The sequence below is a fragment of the Neodiprion fabricii genome, chromosome 6 (assembly GCF_021155785.1).
Source record: "Neodiprion fabricii isolate iyNeoFabr1 chromosome 6, iyNeoFabr1.1, whole genome shotgun sequence".
NCBI lineage: Eukaryota > Metazoa > Arthropoda > Insecta > Hymenoptera > Diprionidae > Neodiprion > Neodiprion fabricii.
Window position 1 is genome coordinate 10,693,543 of NC_060244.1, and position 18,040 is coordinate 10,711,582.

At 42.8% G+C, this 18,040-nt stretch overlaps 1 protein-coding gene across 4 annotated transcripts in view; it reads right to left on the reverse strand.

The window, feature by feature from the left end:
* Nucleotides 1-18,040, reverse strand: part of LOC124184525 — a 75,266-nt gene that overhangs the window by 27,550 nt on the left and 29,676 nt on the right. For all 4 annotated transcript variants that reach the window (XM_046574316.1, XM_046574315.1, XM_046574318.1 and 1 more), the window contains one exon: nucleotides 1,657-1,994. In XM_046574316.1, the coding sequence (XP_046430272.1) occupies nucleotides 1,657-1,994 (338 nt within the window). The remainder of the gene's footprint in view (nucleotides 1-1,656; nucleotides 1,995-18,040) is intronic.

Sequence of the window (18,040 nt, forward strand, 5' to 3'; positions counted from 1 at the left end):
TCTCTCTCTCTCTCTCTCTCTCTCTCTCTCTCTCTCTATCTTTCTCTCACTCTCCGTAACCAACGAGGCTAGAACTTCCATTGGTAAGCCATTTGTGTTCGACGATTTAGTGCGGACTGTTAAATTTTCATTCGCCACGAACGATTAACGTTGAAACAATAGTATCGTTCACACGGAATCCCCTTCCAGCTTCGAATCGTCACCCGTGTATTCCTATTTTCTCCCGACTAAGTGAAGCTTTTCACGGTACACAAGTCACGTATTTACGGCTGCGGTGGTCAAATCACGAGCGCATGAAAAGCTCTTAGCAATGACAGTTGATTTCGATTCAAATCGTAATTGTACACGTAACTAAGTATGTTATATACATATAGGTTGTGTATATATATATATATATATTGGGTGTTTCGGAAATAAATAATTAACGGCTTTCCACCATCCCCTAATAAGTTTGTTTTGATCAGAAGAAAGATTCTGTCAGAAGATGACCGTTTTAGTATTACGTGGAAGATCGAGCTCGGTTGATTTTTCTCTTAGTTACATTTCTCTGAATTTATGAAGTATCGTGAATAATTTTTATTGCTTCCATCAATCGCAATATCAATTTACGTCAGAAAGAAGACCCACGGTTCATAACATTAAGTATCTAGTTGATGTTTTGAGAAGTTTATCTGACGATCTTTTCATTAATAATTCAGTCTCGTAAAATAGTTATAATTTAATATGAACTTTTAATTTAGAAGAATAAGATTAATGGATGACATATTATTCTGTTATGGATCGAGATCTTTGGGTTGAATATAAATGTCAGGAGGGAAACAATAATTGAAGTGCTACAACGTGTTTCTTCACAAATTCAAAAAATAAAATAAAAATGTGAAAACGAAAGCGGAAAATCAAATGAGCGCGATCTTCAACGTAACGTAGCACGCTCATCTATTGACATAATATTTCTTTTTACCTACACAAGTTTTTCAGGGGATGCCACGGTGGAAAATTGCAAGTTATTTTATTCCGAAACACCCTAATATTGTATACAGAGTGTCTAGCGTCAAAGATATATTAAATTCTCTGACATTTGAAAATAATACACATTTTCCAGAACTCTTTTCTACCTAACTTTACCAACAAACTCACTTTTTTTCGTACAAATTATTTCAAAATTAGACATCAAATGTACCCATCGTGAGTTAAAATAGTCCAATTTTTCTGTCAGTTCAATTTTGCTTAAACTCAATTTTGTATCAAAAAGTACTCCAATTTTAAGAAACTAAGGGAAGATTAGGATTAGCCATTCTTTCTCAACACAAAGGTAGAAACATGAATCTGAGAGTTTTGACTGTTTTCAGTACTTCTTCATAGTGTTCATAAATTTTACACAGCACTCGGCAGCAAACTCCTCCAAAAATCATATTTTCCGTCACTTATACTCTTTTCGCATTAACCCCCTAAATTGTCTCACGAAGAGAACTATTTTCTACATTTAAAAAACCCTACGGTAGTGAGGAAGCAAATGTAAAAATTCCCCGACAGCTAGACACCCTGAATTTACAATGACTCGCCAACGATTTCATTCCTTGTAATTCGAAGCTTCATTTATTGTCGAACGCGAGATATGAAAAGAGGGAACAATGAAATAAAAAATCTGCGTCTTACCCTTTCTTCGACGTCGTCTCGTCGTACGTTTTGGAATAGAACGGAACCCATTTGCGCCAAATTTTGTTGCAGCAGCTGAGCGAGCTGGGGATGCTGAGTTAGGATGGCCGGGTTTTGCTGTAGCAGCTGAGCGAGGGCGGGATTCTGTACGAGTATTTGACTTAGCGGTGAATTCTGTACCGCGTGTAATTGCGGCGGGAAATTTTGCGGGGCGTGATTCGAGGTTTGACTCGACTGCGACAAACTCGAGGCGACATTCTGCCGCGGTGGACTCTGCGGCGTGTGAGGAGGCGTCGGTGGACTTCCAGGCGCCATTGAAGACGAGTCGTTCATCTTTCCTGTTGATAGACAAAAGCGAAAACAATAACGTTAGCCAGGTCGGTAGGTAGTCACGTCCGGAATGCTCTTCCCATGCCGTCCGTGCTCTACGGAATACATTTCTATCATTATTATTCTTGTTGTTGCTGTTGTTATTTTTCATATCGTTTTGTTTCTCAATTCCGTAACACACGCTTGAAACGCACTGCGCAGCATTATAATATGCGTAAGTACTTCCGTTTTGCCCTACGCGTGCAATTAACTCTTCAAACTCTACGATCCTTGTTCGTTTATTATCAGGTAGGTATACGCACTTCCGTGTAGTATCTACGATATTTTGTCACGTGGAACAAACAAAATTCTGTAAATACATTCCGACAGAAAATTGCCGGAAGACCTGCGGAGACGATTAATACACCATCTCGCAATACTTCCGCCTCCTCTCGCCGCACGCACACACACACGCACCTTTATAGGATGTGCAATACGCACGTAACACAATTACGATTAAATTCCAGCGTGAAGAGAAGAACGTCAGAGTTCCGCTTTCAACCGCCGAGTATACGAAGAACTCGATTTCGATTCAATCAATTGTAAAGTCACGAACCATACGCATATTCCTTTTATATACTCACTGTCTGTCGATGAAAAGAAAAATCCAAGAGGAGTTCTGCGGGAGTTACAAAAGTCGTGGAAAATAATCGATGCGTCTCTTTCCCCGAGACGGAAAAGTTTTCTTTATTTTCGCCAGTTTATTGAAAAAGTTTGACAACCGTACGCGTGCCGGTTGCATGTTGAAAAGCACCGAAAATTGACGCACGCGATGCCGGATCACCCTGAAAATTATTTCGCAACTCACCGAGGGTGAATTGAATTCGAGGTGAGTGCGAGGTGGAATTCGCGTTTCGCGAATAATAATAATAATAATAAGTTGCCGCGCTTGTATCAGCATACGTGGCGGAAAATGTGCATTTTCAGGACCCACAATTCTCCGCGTCCAGTTCCAAGGTCCGTCGTTTGGATCGCGCGCGATTGATCGAAGAGTAAAAAGAGCCGAACGCTGGTGTAACGCGAATTGTGCGAACAGTTGCTTCGCCAAAAAATGTCACCTGTTAGACTAGATTCTCCGGCAACCGAATTGTATATTCGTTATTTCGTTAATGTGCGAAATATTTTGCAAATACTAATTATATTTCCTTCTCCCCCCTCTCGCACGTATATAATCTAGACGCGGTGTGCGAAAAATCTGTCAAACATTCTACGGCCACGATCCAATCGTAAAAAAATTTTTACGACGTCGATAAATAACCGCGAACAACGTTTTATATCGACCGAAAAAAATGGCGGAGGTGCGAATACGATACGTGAGTAAAATGAAATATGTTGAAACCGACGAAGATGCGTGGTAATATAATTATAAAAATAAAAAAACAAAAAAAAAAAAAAACAAAAAATAAGAATACAAAAAGTGAACACGAATTCTGGTAAAAAAATAAATAACCAGGAAAAACAAAAATTATATCCGACTATTGGAAGGATAAACGGATCTTATGTGCAATGACGATGCGGTTGAAAATATATAGCACGACTTTCTCCGAAAGTCTATTTCGATCCAGAAAGTGAACCGAATCACCGGTGCCGATATTGCAGGAGAGAAAAAAGTCTTGGCTAGCCAGAATCTCGTCGTAGATGTTAACCTAGACGCGTTGCGCGCAAGACTGACTTTCGGAGATTCCGAGATTTTGGAAAGCAGAGCTGTAAGGAGCGGGGTTTCCGAATGGTGGTGGGGGGAGGGATAGGGTGCCGTGGATCCCTTCCATTGGCTGATTCGGGCGAAGGGTGGTGACCAAGAAAAACGGCATCGTATAGCCGAAGCCGAGGAGACCAAGGGTGGGAAAGATGCATGCGCTCAGCGTGACGTCAGGCGCATCTCGGGGTGATTTTCGTCCGAATTGAGACGTTTTTAGCGAAAAATTTGAGGATTCTCTTTTTGTGCCGTTTCGTAGGCGAGTTACGTATTCGAGTGTTATAAAGAGAGTTAGTTTTTACCGGAGGAAGCTTACTTAGGCCTGCACGGTTTGGTAATTTGGTTAATTAGCGTCTAGTGTAATTATACTAATCGGAACCCTGTTATTAGGCTGTATCTGCGTCTTCGACCACGCTGAGTGCCGGAGGGCCGATTGAGATGAGATTTTTGACGAAAATTGACTGTCGCAAAATTAGAGTGAAGCGAACATGCTGACGAAATAAGCTACTAATTATACACGTATACCTGCTCCTAGTTTTTACAAAATCAACGGGTTGTCCGTGTCGAGTAACCTGCTTTCGTGTTGAATGAAATTTCCCCACCACTGTTTCATCAACAATTGGATTCATAAATAAGTAATCAATATTTCTCGTAAAATAATTAATCGAGTATCTTCTCGCCTTGGTGAAACAAAAAGAAAAATAAATAAAAATAGCGCAGGTTTAAAATACTGTCAGTTCATGAATTTGCCACCCGAACAGAACGAATTTACAAAAGACTCATTTCGTCACGTAGTTACAATTACAATGCAAACGATTGAAATGAAGTGATCTGACATAATGTAAAGGGAGAGAAAAAAAAACCCTCGTCGGTTGAGGTTTGAGTAAAATATAGAACGCGTAAATGACTTTATGGACATGTCTGGGCTGCAGATGTAGAGCATTATATGCGGATAGCATTCCGATAAGTGTACACGGTGAATTGTGAGCTCGTTAAAAGATTGCCAGCCATATAGAATGATTTAGTCACTTAGAAGGGTGAGTCATTTATTCGCATACAAATTGGAATCGTAGATATGTGCGGCGATAATCATAGTCATTGACAATTCGCTGCCATAATATACCTTGACTCGACAAAGAGGATGAAAAGAAGAGGGCAAAACAATGAGCGATAATGAAAACAGTACGAATCGCTAATTCCATTATCGTTCTAATGTAAGTTCTGCGAAGAAAAATATTCCGTATTTATGCATCGAATCTGCAACACATCAACTTGACATCAGCGCTGATCGAGTATTGAGTCACGGTGAAAACGGTGAAAACGCTCGATTCGCAACTCTGCGGCAATAACGGAATACCCGTTAACGAAGAAAATAATATGCCTGCATATGTATACGTAAGGACGCGAGAGAAAAATTTAAGGAATCGGCTAGACCGTTCAACGATGCAGGGATAAAAAGGAAGAATAACCGGGAAGAAGCTGGGGATTGAAAAAGTGGTAAGCCTAAGAAGAATACGTATGCATACACACAAACACACACACACACACGTACGCATATATCCTTCATTTTTTGATATAAACGATAAACCAACACGTTCTGCGGATGGGGGGGGGGGGGGGGGGTTGTATTTCTAATGCCTCTTAGGCCGCAGGTATAATATGAGGAATATCAGGTTAGGCCGGAGGGCTGCGCTGCCAGCTCCGAGGCTCCTGAGAACTGAGCTAAAGCCAAAGCTCATATACCTGTCTACACGCCACGTTTGACCCGACCGGTAAAAAAAATTGGGACTAAAACGGGAAAGGGGAAAGGCAAAGTCCCCTGCAGGGGGCCCCGAAAGAGAACCCAGCCCAGAGACCCCCGTGGGGCCCCTTTTTCCTCATTCCTTGCTTATCTTATTTTTATTTTCCCTTTTTCAGTCGAACGCGTTGATCGATGATTTGGCAAAAATTACGCCGGGTAATTTGGCCCGGTGCGATAATAACTCAACAGATAATTTCGTTCGTTCCCATAGATACAAAAGTCCTAATAATCATTGGCTAAAAATTGTGCACGTGCGTCTGTTTGAACTTTGTTACTCCAGCCGGATCGTCGTGTTCTTTAATTACGATCTTATTTTTATTTATATGTTTTTTTTTTTTTTTGTATTATTTATTTATCTTCCACGGTGAAAAACTGTGTGAGAAATTATGAGTGTACCGTATTTCAAAAGTTGCGCTTTAAATCGAGGCAATTTTTTTCACAGTGCTCGCGGTTCGAAACGACGCCTCCGCTGCGGGGCGTCTGTGTTTCTCTCGTTTTAAAACATTTTTTTAATACAAGACAGAAACAGAGAGAGAGAGAGAGAGAGAGAGAGAGAGAGAGAGAGGTGGAGTGAGAGAGAGTAAGACGGCACGCTGGTACGCACGTGGGATCGACCACTCAATCATTATCCGAGAATCCAGAGTTAATTCTCGGGATGCCTTAGAATTTTTAATTTCAAAATCATGTTACTCCTTTTCTGACCTCCTCGCTCCGAGGAACGTCGGATTGTTCGGTGCGCTCCATTAATAATAATTAAGATAACAAACGACTAACGATTTTTCAAGAAAACTGGGATACGGTGACGCGCCAGCTGAAACTGGTTTCGAGGACGGGACGGCTTAAAAATTATCTCGCGCAGCCTCGCACCGCTTAGATAAACCATTTTCAAGAAATCCTCGATAAGATTTTTGTCAATTGTCAAACAATCGTCGCTGTCCCTAAGAATACGATGGTCTTGCTAAATTCGTGGCAATCTTACGCTAGGTGTTTTGCTGCAGTCGCACAAACGTGTCTATAAAATCTAAACGTTACTAACGTCGGTTAGGAAATCGTTGAAAAAATATTACTTAATCGAGCGATTGGGAAATTTGGTAACTATGCAAGTGTTCAGTCGGAAATTTTTTCTTCATTTCACAATTCGTGAATTCTAGTTTGCTCAGTTTGATCAGTTTTTCCGTCATCAAAGATCCGCAAAGTTTTTCAAACGTTGCAAACGAGCGATTAAAAAAATTAAACGGACATACATACAACATATCTCGGAATCAATTTAACGTATCGACGAAAACACGTGTGGATCGTTTCGTCTCATCTAATCACACGTTTGAAACTTCCGACAAACTTTCAGTACAGTTGATTACTAGAAAAAATTCTGATACGTTACCGAGACGAGAAGCCGAAGGCGATAGGCTTGCGAAGAAGAATGGCTGTAAACCCAACAGCGATCACTGACAGACATCGTCGAGATTTTCACGAGGTACTTAACGGGAGAATGGGGCAAGGGGGAGAGGACGGGAGGGGGGGTAGCAGGTCAACGACATCGGTTCAAATTTCAAATTTTGCGCAGGGAAATCGGTTAACCCTCCGGGGCGTTGCGGGGCCCCAATTTTTCTCACAGGTTAAATCGAGCGTGTCCCCTGAGTCTTCGGTGGCGCAGGTAGCCGTGCGCCAAGTTTCGTCTACCTGCACGCGCCCCGCCCGATGCGGAAAACGGAAGATTACGTAAAAGTATGAAAGGCGGCAGGAAGGCGAAGGGCAACGTAGAGAAAGAGGTTTCCGCACCGGGGAAACGGGTGAAACTGAGTTAATAGTTGGTAAAACGGTATTCACCCGGTGACCCGGAGGTTATTTTTTCTCCCCGTTAGTTTTTTACACCGTACGATCTTCTCTCCTTATAGCGTCCTTAGTTTCTTTTTTTTTCTTTTTCTAATTTTTTTCCAACGTTTTCTCTTCGGATTTGTAAGGGTAGAAGAGTTCGGGGACTGAAAAAATTCCTACTCCTGGGATAGGGGTTGCCCTCCGACGACGGGACCCGGAAATTTGAGTAATCGCTGGTCGTTCAACCATTCAAGACGGCACACGGTCCTCCTCGATCAGCTGCAAGACGGACAGGCGTTGTATCCACTCGACGCTTCGCATGTTCGCCTTCGCCATGAGAAAGAACCAACGACGAATTTTCACGGGTTTGCACGGCTGCTGTTCGCAGGATTACAACACTGTTTCGTCGGATTTTTTTCCAAACTAATCGCAACACGTAATAATCGACACACTCAACGACGCCTTCGACGATTTTTTACCACGCGATGTACGAAGTTATCTCAATCGAGGAGATTTTCTCTTCGCGTGTCGAGTAATGTGCGATCAATTGATTTCTCAAAATCGATTGAAAATGGTGAGTTCGGAACGTTTCGTTCTTTAACACAGCTCGATTTATAATAAGTTGAAACGAACATGAATGTCATAATCCTTGCGCTAAATTGCGTAGATGATCTTACTTCAAATACAACTAATTTCAAATTTTCACCAATATTAAAGAAAATAACCTAAAATTTCGTAGCTTGTCCCAATTTTGCAGGATAGTAGAGAGCCTCGGTGAATTGAATCGCGTATCGAAGCATCGATTCTTCACACTTTCCTAACTTTTCTAATCGTTCTTCGCGTTTTATGGTTTCGCGCAAACAAAAGTCGAATCTCGTATCGGCATTGTTTGCGAGCACCTCAAGAGATATGGGTACCAATCGTCGGAGCATAATGGAAAAGCTGCACGAGCTTATCGGTTCGGTAGATTTTTCATTGTTCCGTTTGGCTGTTCTTGGTCGTTTTAACGCGAGTGTATCAAGTCTTTGCTGTGCGGAGACGTAGGAGCGAAGGTGTAACGTACCCATGGCTCTCCGATTAATTCGTACGAACCAACGTCACTGAGGTTATAAAGATTGAAAATCAATTCCCGCCCCGTCAGACTTTTAAATTCCAACTAGGATTCTTCCTAATACGATTCTCATACAAGCAGGCACGAAACTGTGTCCGTGACTCTCAGCTGCAGGCAACGCACTTACGACTTCTTCGTATACAAACGCGAGATGTTGAATGCGCAATGTTAAAATCAATTAGAGGCGCTCCAATTGTTCCAACTATGCAAAGAGACTGAATAATTCTCATTATACCGATAATTTTTCGACGAGCGTTTCTATTTTTAGGCTAAATTTTACGCATATCTATGGTTTTCGTTCGCTAATACGGTAATTTCGATTACACGCATCAAAGACTAGTTTTTATTTTTACGGGACTAATTTCTGGAGTTTTAAGTAGAGTGTCAACCTAGACCTGACAGTTCATTGGCATATCAAAATAGAAAGGAATAATGAAATTGCACAAAAACTACATTCTCACAGTTTCAATATTTTCTTATTGACCTCACTGTCTTTAAATTTACACACGATTGCATATACGATAAACGTTAGAAAGACTGGGACGAAAAAAAAAGAAAAAGAAAAACAAATTAAAAAGAAATGTACGAGCTCGCGAAGAACCCGCGGGCATATAAAAAAAAATAACAAGTATAGAATCCCTTCGGTCAATTTATGCTACTATAACCGTTTCGAAATTGCTCAGACTGATTAGTCGTTTAGTATAACTCGAGGTCGATGCTTCTCGCGTTTCCCCCCCTTATGCATACACACAAACACGCGCACCATAGGAAACTGTATATCTAGATTGCACGCAAGAGCGTCGAATCCGAGAATTCAAAGTACAGTCGTTTTATTTGCTAAAATGCAATCCAACGCGATCATGCGCCAAATGCTTCTCCATATTTTTTTTTTTTTTTCACAGTCCCGCGGTTGATGCAAGAATATGAATATCATAACTTCACAGGCATAATATATACATGTATATATATATATGTATATATGTATAATACATTCACGGGTATATAAAACGCGCAGCAGCGCCTCCGCATAGGAGGCAGGAGTAACGAACGAGGGTATAATGCGGGATTTGACGTTATACATGATGGTAGGTAGCCGGGACCGTGACTCTGATTAATATGGGACAGAATATTTTGTAAAATTGGACACGGTTATTCACCGAGCGGCGGATGGTTTTCAGGTTGAAATATCCCCAAGTATTAGGTTTCCAAATTTTAATATTTGAGATGAATCTTATCCCCGAACGACGATGACTTCTCAGGTCAGGTAGCCGCACCGCCGGTTTGTAGGATACTACCAGAGATAAAGAGTCTCGGGTCCATTTTTAACACCTAACAGAAGTTTAGATGAAGCACCGCGATTATACGAACCCGACATCGCATTCTATATGAGAAATAAGAGGCCGTTACCCTTTGTTCCAGACAATTTTTTATTGACTCAAATTCTAAAAAGGGTTAGGCGAAGCGCCGCGAGGAAATAGTGATAAGAATAACAATGGCGACAACAATATTAAATAGGAAACAAAATTGACAAAAAAAAAGAAAAAAAAAAAAAGAAAACACCGTCAGTAAGAAAATACGAAAACGGTCCGTTGATTTTCGCAGAGATTCATCGACTGGGAACAGGCGATAATGTTGGCCGAAATGTGTGCGACAACGATGTCAAAGATAATAACAAGAATAAAATTAACAGTAATCATTACCAGCCAAGAATTTCTCCACGGTGCACGCAGCGTTCGGACAAGTTGCCTGCGAGGGGAGAAGGTGAGAAGGTGAGAGGGAGAAAGAAATAGGGCTATATATGCGGCATGCTCATTTTTTTTCTCGCGCCCGTACCCGAAAACCCTTTTATGCCCTCCAAGATTAATTATCTTCCATATTCAAGAAATGAAACGAGCCAAACAAAGGCGAGCAAGTCCCGGCTTCGGGTGCATTGCAAACGGTTATAATAATACGCGGACACGTGAGAGATACGACGGATAGACACGCGGTATTATATACACGGCACTAAACCCGTGAACATTCGGATACGTTCCCTGCACTCCCCCGTTAATAAGCTCGAAAATCAAACGGATCGTATTATTCGTTAAGGCGCGCGGGATGCGGGCAGAACAGGCTGGGCCCATTTCGTTGAAGCATGACTTATCGTTAGTAAGCAGCAACCGGTACGAGAATCAACGTACAAAATTACGAGAGGAAAGACCGTTGTTGTTATTGCTGTCGTTGCATTTCGCTCTCCGCGGGTCGCCGCATATTTTACAAAAATCTCACCGTATCGGGGCCTATAATTCGCGATATTGAATCCAGCAAGCGATACTGCAGCGACACAAATATCGTTAGGCGTAAAAAACAATGCCAACTCCTCGAGAGTCGTCCTCTTAAAATTTCACAATAACAGATTCTTCCCTTACGTTTCGTTTCTTCGGCCTCGTTATAATTCTCTTTCTTTTTTGCTTTTCCGTAAACCTTACTCCGCACCGTACCGGAAACTGGAAAATTGTGTGAGCGGGCGGACCGTATTTCCTATTACGCTACACCCATTTGTTTCTACATACGCCGTAATACATTCGTACACCGCGTATCCTTGCGGAGTAGGGGGATCGGGTTTACCCCCCCTCCCCCTCCCCCTCCCTCCCCCACCCTTCAAAGACACCGTTGTTTCTTTTGTCTCCGGTCAACGAATCACCCGAGATATTATACGTATGTACCATATAATACGCGCTTACGTGCATACGGAGCGAAAACGAAGGAAGAGAAAAGAAGAATAAGAAGAAAAAAAACCGAGATTTGAGAAACAAAAAAGGTACGGAAAAAGAGGAGAGGAAGAAAAAGAACGAAAACATTGGTCGGGGTACCAATATGGCGAGCAGCGGGGTGCCACTATCGCTATAGGAATCGTTCTTCTATTGTTTGAGCTCGAAAACGGGAACGATTCCTCCACGTCACGCTCGAAAATTTGAATTTTCTCGGCTCTCTCTTTCTCTCTCTCTCTCTCTCTCTCTCTCTCTCTCTCTCTCTCTCTTCCCCTCTTCATCCCTCCCCCCTCTCAAATACACCTTTCCTTTTCTTCGTCTTCCTCCTTCTCTCGTTCTCTCCCCCTCTCTCTCTCTCTCTCTCTCTCTCGCCTCGACCAAGGGGTCATTAGCGGTTGGATAAAAAGTCGACACGTAAGATAACTCCCGACGCGTTAAAGCTTCATTCTTCGGCGGCTCGAACTTGCACAAGCTTCTCCGACTTTTGGGACGAACAGCGAAGATATTTCCTTTCACTCTCTCGCTCTCTCTCTCAATGTCTCTATTCAACTCTATGCAGGTTATTCGTCGATTTTATCCAATTTCTGTTTTCTTTTTTTTTTTTTTTTTTAATTCTTCTCCGATGCTTTCTCCTCCTTGCGTACGCAGGTACACAAGGAACCGTAACAATTGTTGTGCGGCGCAACTTTTTCGTTACGAAATGAATGTCGTACATATTTACGCGGTACTCGGGCGCACGAGAGATTCGTTGCAACAGGTTGCAGGTGCGACATGTGTAACACACGCGTCGACGCCGAGGATATTTCCTCGAAATTTCGTAATCCCCCGTTTAAAGCTTATCATCGTCGCGCGGCTCTGCTTTCTATAAGTATACGGTATGTTGGTTTGAAAATTCAAATGATCAATTTGAATATTGTAATATCAAATTAATGCTGGAAATTCGACTCGCTAATGGGGCTGAAATTTCGTCTAGACCTCGTAAAACGAGCGAGATCGTTTTAGGCATAACTTGGGCCCTTCCCCTCGTACCCCTCTCCATATTCCTATCCGCCACCGCCGAGCCCGATCCGTTTTCTGTTTTTTCCCCGCGGACCAAAACTCAAACCCGCGCGCTCTTTTATTTCTACAAGGTTGGTCCCACCGCGTGTGCGCGCGCGCGCTTCTTTTTTCTTTGACATAATTTAAAATTTATGAGTTCGAGAATCGGTTATGTGCGGTGTGCCACTCTCCTCCGGGCTCGCGGCTCCCTCTCACTCTCTCTCGCTCTCTCGCGCAGCGACTCGGAAGACCCGAAAGGCCCAAAAGGCCCGAGAGAGGCCCCGCGTCATTCCACCGAGCATGCAGCCCCGGTGCACCACAAATTCTTCCTTCAAGCTCGTTTCGCATCCAGATTTAAATATTAAAATTAGCCGGTTTTAATACTCGGACCGCTTTTACCCCGTCCGTAGACAGTACGGGCCGCAATGCCCGTTCGCCGTATAACAACGCCTCTTTCACCGACGAAAAAATCATCCACCTTCCGGCAGCGGATCTTTCGGAAGGCAGTGATTTTCCGACACGCCTTTCGATCGGTAAATTCGCCCTTGTCTCCCTCCGGGACGGAGAAAATAAATTCACCTTCGCTGTTCCCACAGCGATAAGTTAAAACGGTAAACAAGCTCGTACAATTTCCCCCCACAAAACTGTGCAAACTACCTTGATTTTTGCAATTTTACAAAATCCGAGTTGTTCCAGGTGTGCGATAAAGATGGAACGACTTCGCTGCTGTTTTTGGTTGTAAAATTAGTGCACGTTCTAAGATGTCATCGTTCAACGTTGTTTCGGAAGTTGATAAGACGGCGAATGAAATCCGATGCCGCAGAGCGTGGGTATAAAAGCGAATCGAGAACAGGCGAAGCCAGAATTTGGTGCGTGATACAAACACGTATGCGACACGGTCACCAATGCGTGTATATATGAAGCTTATTAATATTGGTATTGCACATTGGACGACCGATAAAACTGGTTTTCGCATACCTTTTCACGTGCCTCGTGTTCCTCCTTCGAGTGTTCGAGCAGCAGAGGATCCACCCGCACCGGGCGGAATTTAAAAAACTATAAAACAAACCCGCGACGATTGTTTAAGTACGGGTGAATGAACGAAAACGGAAAACGAAAGCGGAAGATAGGGAAATGAGGGGAAAAACGGAAGAAAAATCGTAAGAATGTGAGAGAATTGAGCCGTCGAACCCGGCACCGCAGCATCCAAGAACCGCGGGTTGACTGCACCACAAAAAATGTCATCACCGGCACAAAGAGAAAGAGAAAGAGAAAGATAGAGAGAGGGATAGAAGAGAAAAAAAAAGGCATTCGTTGCTCATCAATTATTTATCCTTATTTTTTCCATCGTATTACACTCGCTCCACCAATGCGACATTTTTGACGGACTTGAATATGCGCGGATACGCGAGATATTGCGGCTATTTTACCTCCAAACGCGTTATCAGATCGTGCAACCGAAGTGATCGCGGAAGGATATGGGTATTTCCACGGTTGGAGAAAACAAGCGTATGAGAATATATTACAAAGTGGATAAAAAAAGAGGAAATCTCTGTTGGGGGAGGGGGATGGAGGGGGACGGCTAGAAAAACAAAATACGACGTAGGCCGTGGCCCTGGGTACCCAGATACATAATTTCGCGGCTGATTTCATATTTCATCAATAATTACTTGTTTCTCGTTTGAGGATTTAAAGGCGTCACTTTCGGAAATAAGAGGTTACCGACTCGCTTGGCTAGGCTCGCACGACTAGCTCGCCTCCAATAAATCAAAATATCAAGTCAGGCACGACTGGAAGGCCTTATATACCTCACAGCAGTGCCTGAGCCGTACATACACCTATGTACCTGTACAACTATGTACGATACATCGGAACCAAGCCGCGTATGGACCATTAACAAGTTACAGAAGAATGCTGATACGGTTAAGCTTCTGCTGTCCCGATGAATCGTTTCGTGGCATCGACTGTACCTGCACCAGCCATGTGGCTTCGAGTAAGATTCGATCTCTCGCTCTCTCGCTCTCTTTCTTTTCAGTTTTTCCTCGACTCCCCCGCCCCCTGCCCCTCGCTGCAACTTAGGAACGTCAAGTGGCCAGCAATGTTGTTTTTTTTTTTTTTTTTATTTTACTTCTCTTCTCTGTATCCTTCGGCTGTACATACCGAAAACACTTTTTTTCTACAGTCTGGCCACTTGAGTCGAAGAGATAAAAAAAAAAAGAAACAAAAAAAAAAAAGAACATTTTCCCGTCACTTTTTCCTCCGTTATTAGAGACTTTTACAGAATTTTTCTGATGTTTCTTTCACTCGTCTACGCGAAGAAAAAAAATTCAGATCCATCGACTGGAATTTGCTTCCTTCCATGCATTAAAGAACAAATGTTCAGTTCGAGGAGGATAAAAAAAAAAAAGGAAAAGACAAACTAAAATAACGAATAGTTTCGGAGATGAGGATGAGGAAAAATAAAAGTATATACAGCGAACTCTCAAGTCGAATAATTTCCGTTAGCGCAACTGCGGGCTTAAGAACACCGCGGGTGCAGTGAGTATGGAATACTCGCATACGTTTATAGGCGTAAGAAATTCCGAGGTTAAATAGCGTTAGCAGCCGTAGTAACGAAAGAATCGAAACGGCATTTCTTTTCCGAACGAGATGAGAGGCCAGCTTGACCATACGCACGGGTACGCGTACCACGATGGGCGTGCTGTACGTAGGCATATAAAAGTGTGGGCAAGCCATCGGACGAATAATACGGCTGCGTGTATGGGTTTACGCTTTATGCCTATATCTATATACAACTGATGGATCGGTCCATGATTAATTTGACGAGTAGTCTTTCTGGTTTTCGGAGACTGACGTCTACGACTGTACCTCCTAATGGGCAGCCGTACGGTTCGGGCTGCCTATCGCCCTCTCAAAGTTCAATAACTCAAAACGGAATTGTTTGAAAAGTTAATCGGCATAAGCACGGCGATCGGTGCCTTACGGAGAGGGGGCAGAACTTGACACGGAATATGTACGAAATAACTCTCCTGCCCGTGGAACACGTCGAGGAAAATATGCAGCCTTGTCCGTCGCGTATTTATCGATGTGTTATTATTCCTCTTGCTTCTTCATCGATCGACATCGATGTTTTTGTTTTTTTGTTTTTAATTTTCCCCTCGGCACGTTATTCGCGCGCATATCGCGCGACGCAGAGGCGATTTGAACGGGAAGTAAGGGATTAGTTCGGGTTAGGACAGAGACCAGCTGTGGAATTCCCCGATGAACCGTGAATACGGATGATACGTTTGCACGCATGCATTGTACGGATCTCGCAACGCACGCGTACGTATAGGTGCTGAAACGAAAACAGAATTGAGCCGAGTTCCGGCTGGCTCTGGAGCCGTACGTACGAGCGTGCGTGGCAACGTTACACTAAAATTAAATAAATAATCGAAAAAGTTGTACAGAAATCTGTTAAGATTTGAAAGGCTACCACTAAAAGGACTCCATTGAATTCTAAATTTAAACGAATGTCCGAGTGTCAGCTAGTTGACAGGCAAAATAAACAAGATGCCGAGAAAAAACGTGCACGTTTCCATCTCACTCCCGGTATTCCTCGCGCTCGCGCTCTCTCTCTCCCTCTCTATCTCTCTCTCTCTCTCTCTCCATCTCTATCTCTATTCTCTCTGTTACACTATCGTCCTTCTCAGGCTGGTTCACACACGTTAAAGTTGCGTGCATGGCGAAAAGCTGTGATATAGAAATGGAGAGAGGAAGAAAACCGGGAAAAAGTTTGTCGAGAAGAAAGAGGCAGGAATGAAAAAATTGAAAATAATAAAAGAGGAGACGACAACGGCGAGATATTCCGACAGTCGGAGGCAGCGTTGATGCGCGCGAGGCGGATGAAAGTATCTCTTGTAAGACGGGTGTTCCCTATTCTCGTTCTAAGCAACGTCGCCGTCTCCGTCGTCTCGTCGTCGTAGCGCGTTAGCCGAACGATTCGTCTGCGTTGGTCATTATTCGAGAGGTTTGAACAAAAAGTGGGATTCTCACAGGCGTTTAGACAATCAAGAGAAGAAGAAGAAGAAGAAGGAGGAGGAGGAGGAGGAGGTAGAACGAGCCGGAGGCTCCCGCTAGCGCCGAGTTAATTAAGAAGCAAAAAGCACATATAGTGGCCAATTGGCTCGAGAATAGTCGTCAGTGACGTAAACCGTCAGCCGATGAAGTCAAGTTTCAAGAAACTCGGACGGAGACTCTGCGAAAATCGCCAGAGACCAAGTAGTTATAATCTCGAGTAAATTGTTTCCGGAAAAATTGATTTCGCGCAGCGAAGCGTTTACGCAAACGAAAAATAACTCGTATATCCGTTTATCGCTATCCCTGCGAGTTAAATTACAACTTAACGTGTACACAATTATATATCGCAACGGATATACGCGCACGCATGTGCGAGTTTTAGCTTATTGAAATCATCTAAGAACATACGGCACATGTGCAGGGAAAGAGCCGAGCCCAGGCCACTGGCAGCAGCTCGTCATTTCTGTTCAGCCAAGAGTCGTAAAATGTGTTTCATAAAACATTCTACGATCTCATCATACCTTTTGCTGCCGCTGATGCTACCGCTGCCTGCTGCAGACGTTCCCAACCGTATATACCATTGCGAACTACTACTACTACTACTACGCAACTACTGCTGCCAGCCACACATACGTACATGTATACGTATTAAGGCGTCATCATCGCGAAATCATCGTTCGAATTTTACGAAAAGGCGTCAACCGCTTAAATAGTCGCCGAATCATTAATTAACAGAGTCGAATTTCTCGTATCCTTGAACTGTGCGACAATATTTTTATACCGCGTCTTAAATCATTTTTTGACGATTGTTGTTTTATTTTTCGTACGAACTGAAATATTTATTCTCGTTTTGTAACGACTATCGTTGAAGAATGATGTTCGTCTTAGTTGGTCGGGTGGTAGATATTGCCCGCTTTGCAGTTTCACGTTTTCCTACGTTTTTTTTTTTTTTTTTTTTTTTGAGAAAAAACAAAAATCTATTCATCACTGCACTCGCAGCGGCGAACGTTTCACGCTCGATTCGCCCCGGTGGAATTGGTGTGAAAAAAAGTGAAAATAAGCAGCGGAAAAAATAAAAAAACAAAAAACAAACAGCACGTGAAATCCTCAATGTCTTCTTGGTCACCCAAATATTGTACTCTACGCCCGATGCATATCAAAGAGTAAAAACATGTTCGCGTATCTCAGAGTGCGTTACTTTGAATTATGGCAAAATTTCGAATAATCGCGTGCGAAATTCGACAGGAGATTGCGACAAATATTTAACATCGTACACGCTACCCTGCAACGCTGGAATAAAACTAGAAAATTATACTCTCCAATTTCAGACAGCGATCAAGGAATAAAAAAATGAGTAAAAATAAACAGATTGCCGATTACCGTGTGTAACTCTATAAATCATGGGAAATCAGATACCCACAGCTGTCAGTCAGTCGGTCGGTCGGTCGTCGCGGAGCCCGATGATTGGCCGTTTATACAAGCATAACCATTTTCATTGGGTGTATTTTTTTATTTGATTATTTATTTATTTTTTTTTTTATTCCTCGTTTCCATCCTCCTCTCTGCTCATAAGTTATAACTACAAATTAATTTCAACGCGTGAGATATTTTCTAATACACGGTAACGTTCTCCGTAAGTCCGTTAGGTAGCGCCGATGGCGTTGAGCAACGCGGTGTGAGAATAAATCAAAATTCGTATTGGGTGTTTTGGTGAGGGCATGCGATAATAAAGGGGGGAGGGGAGG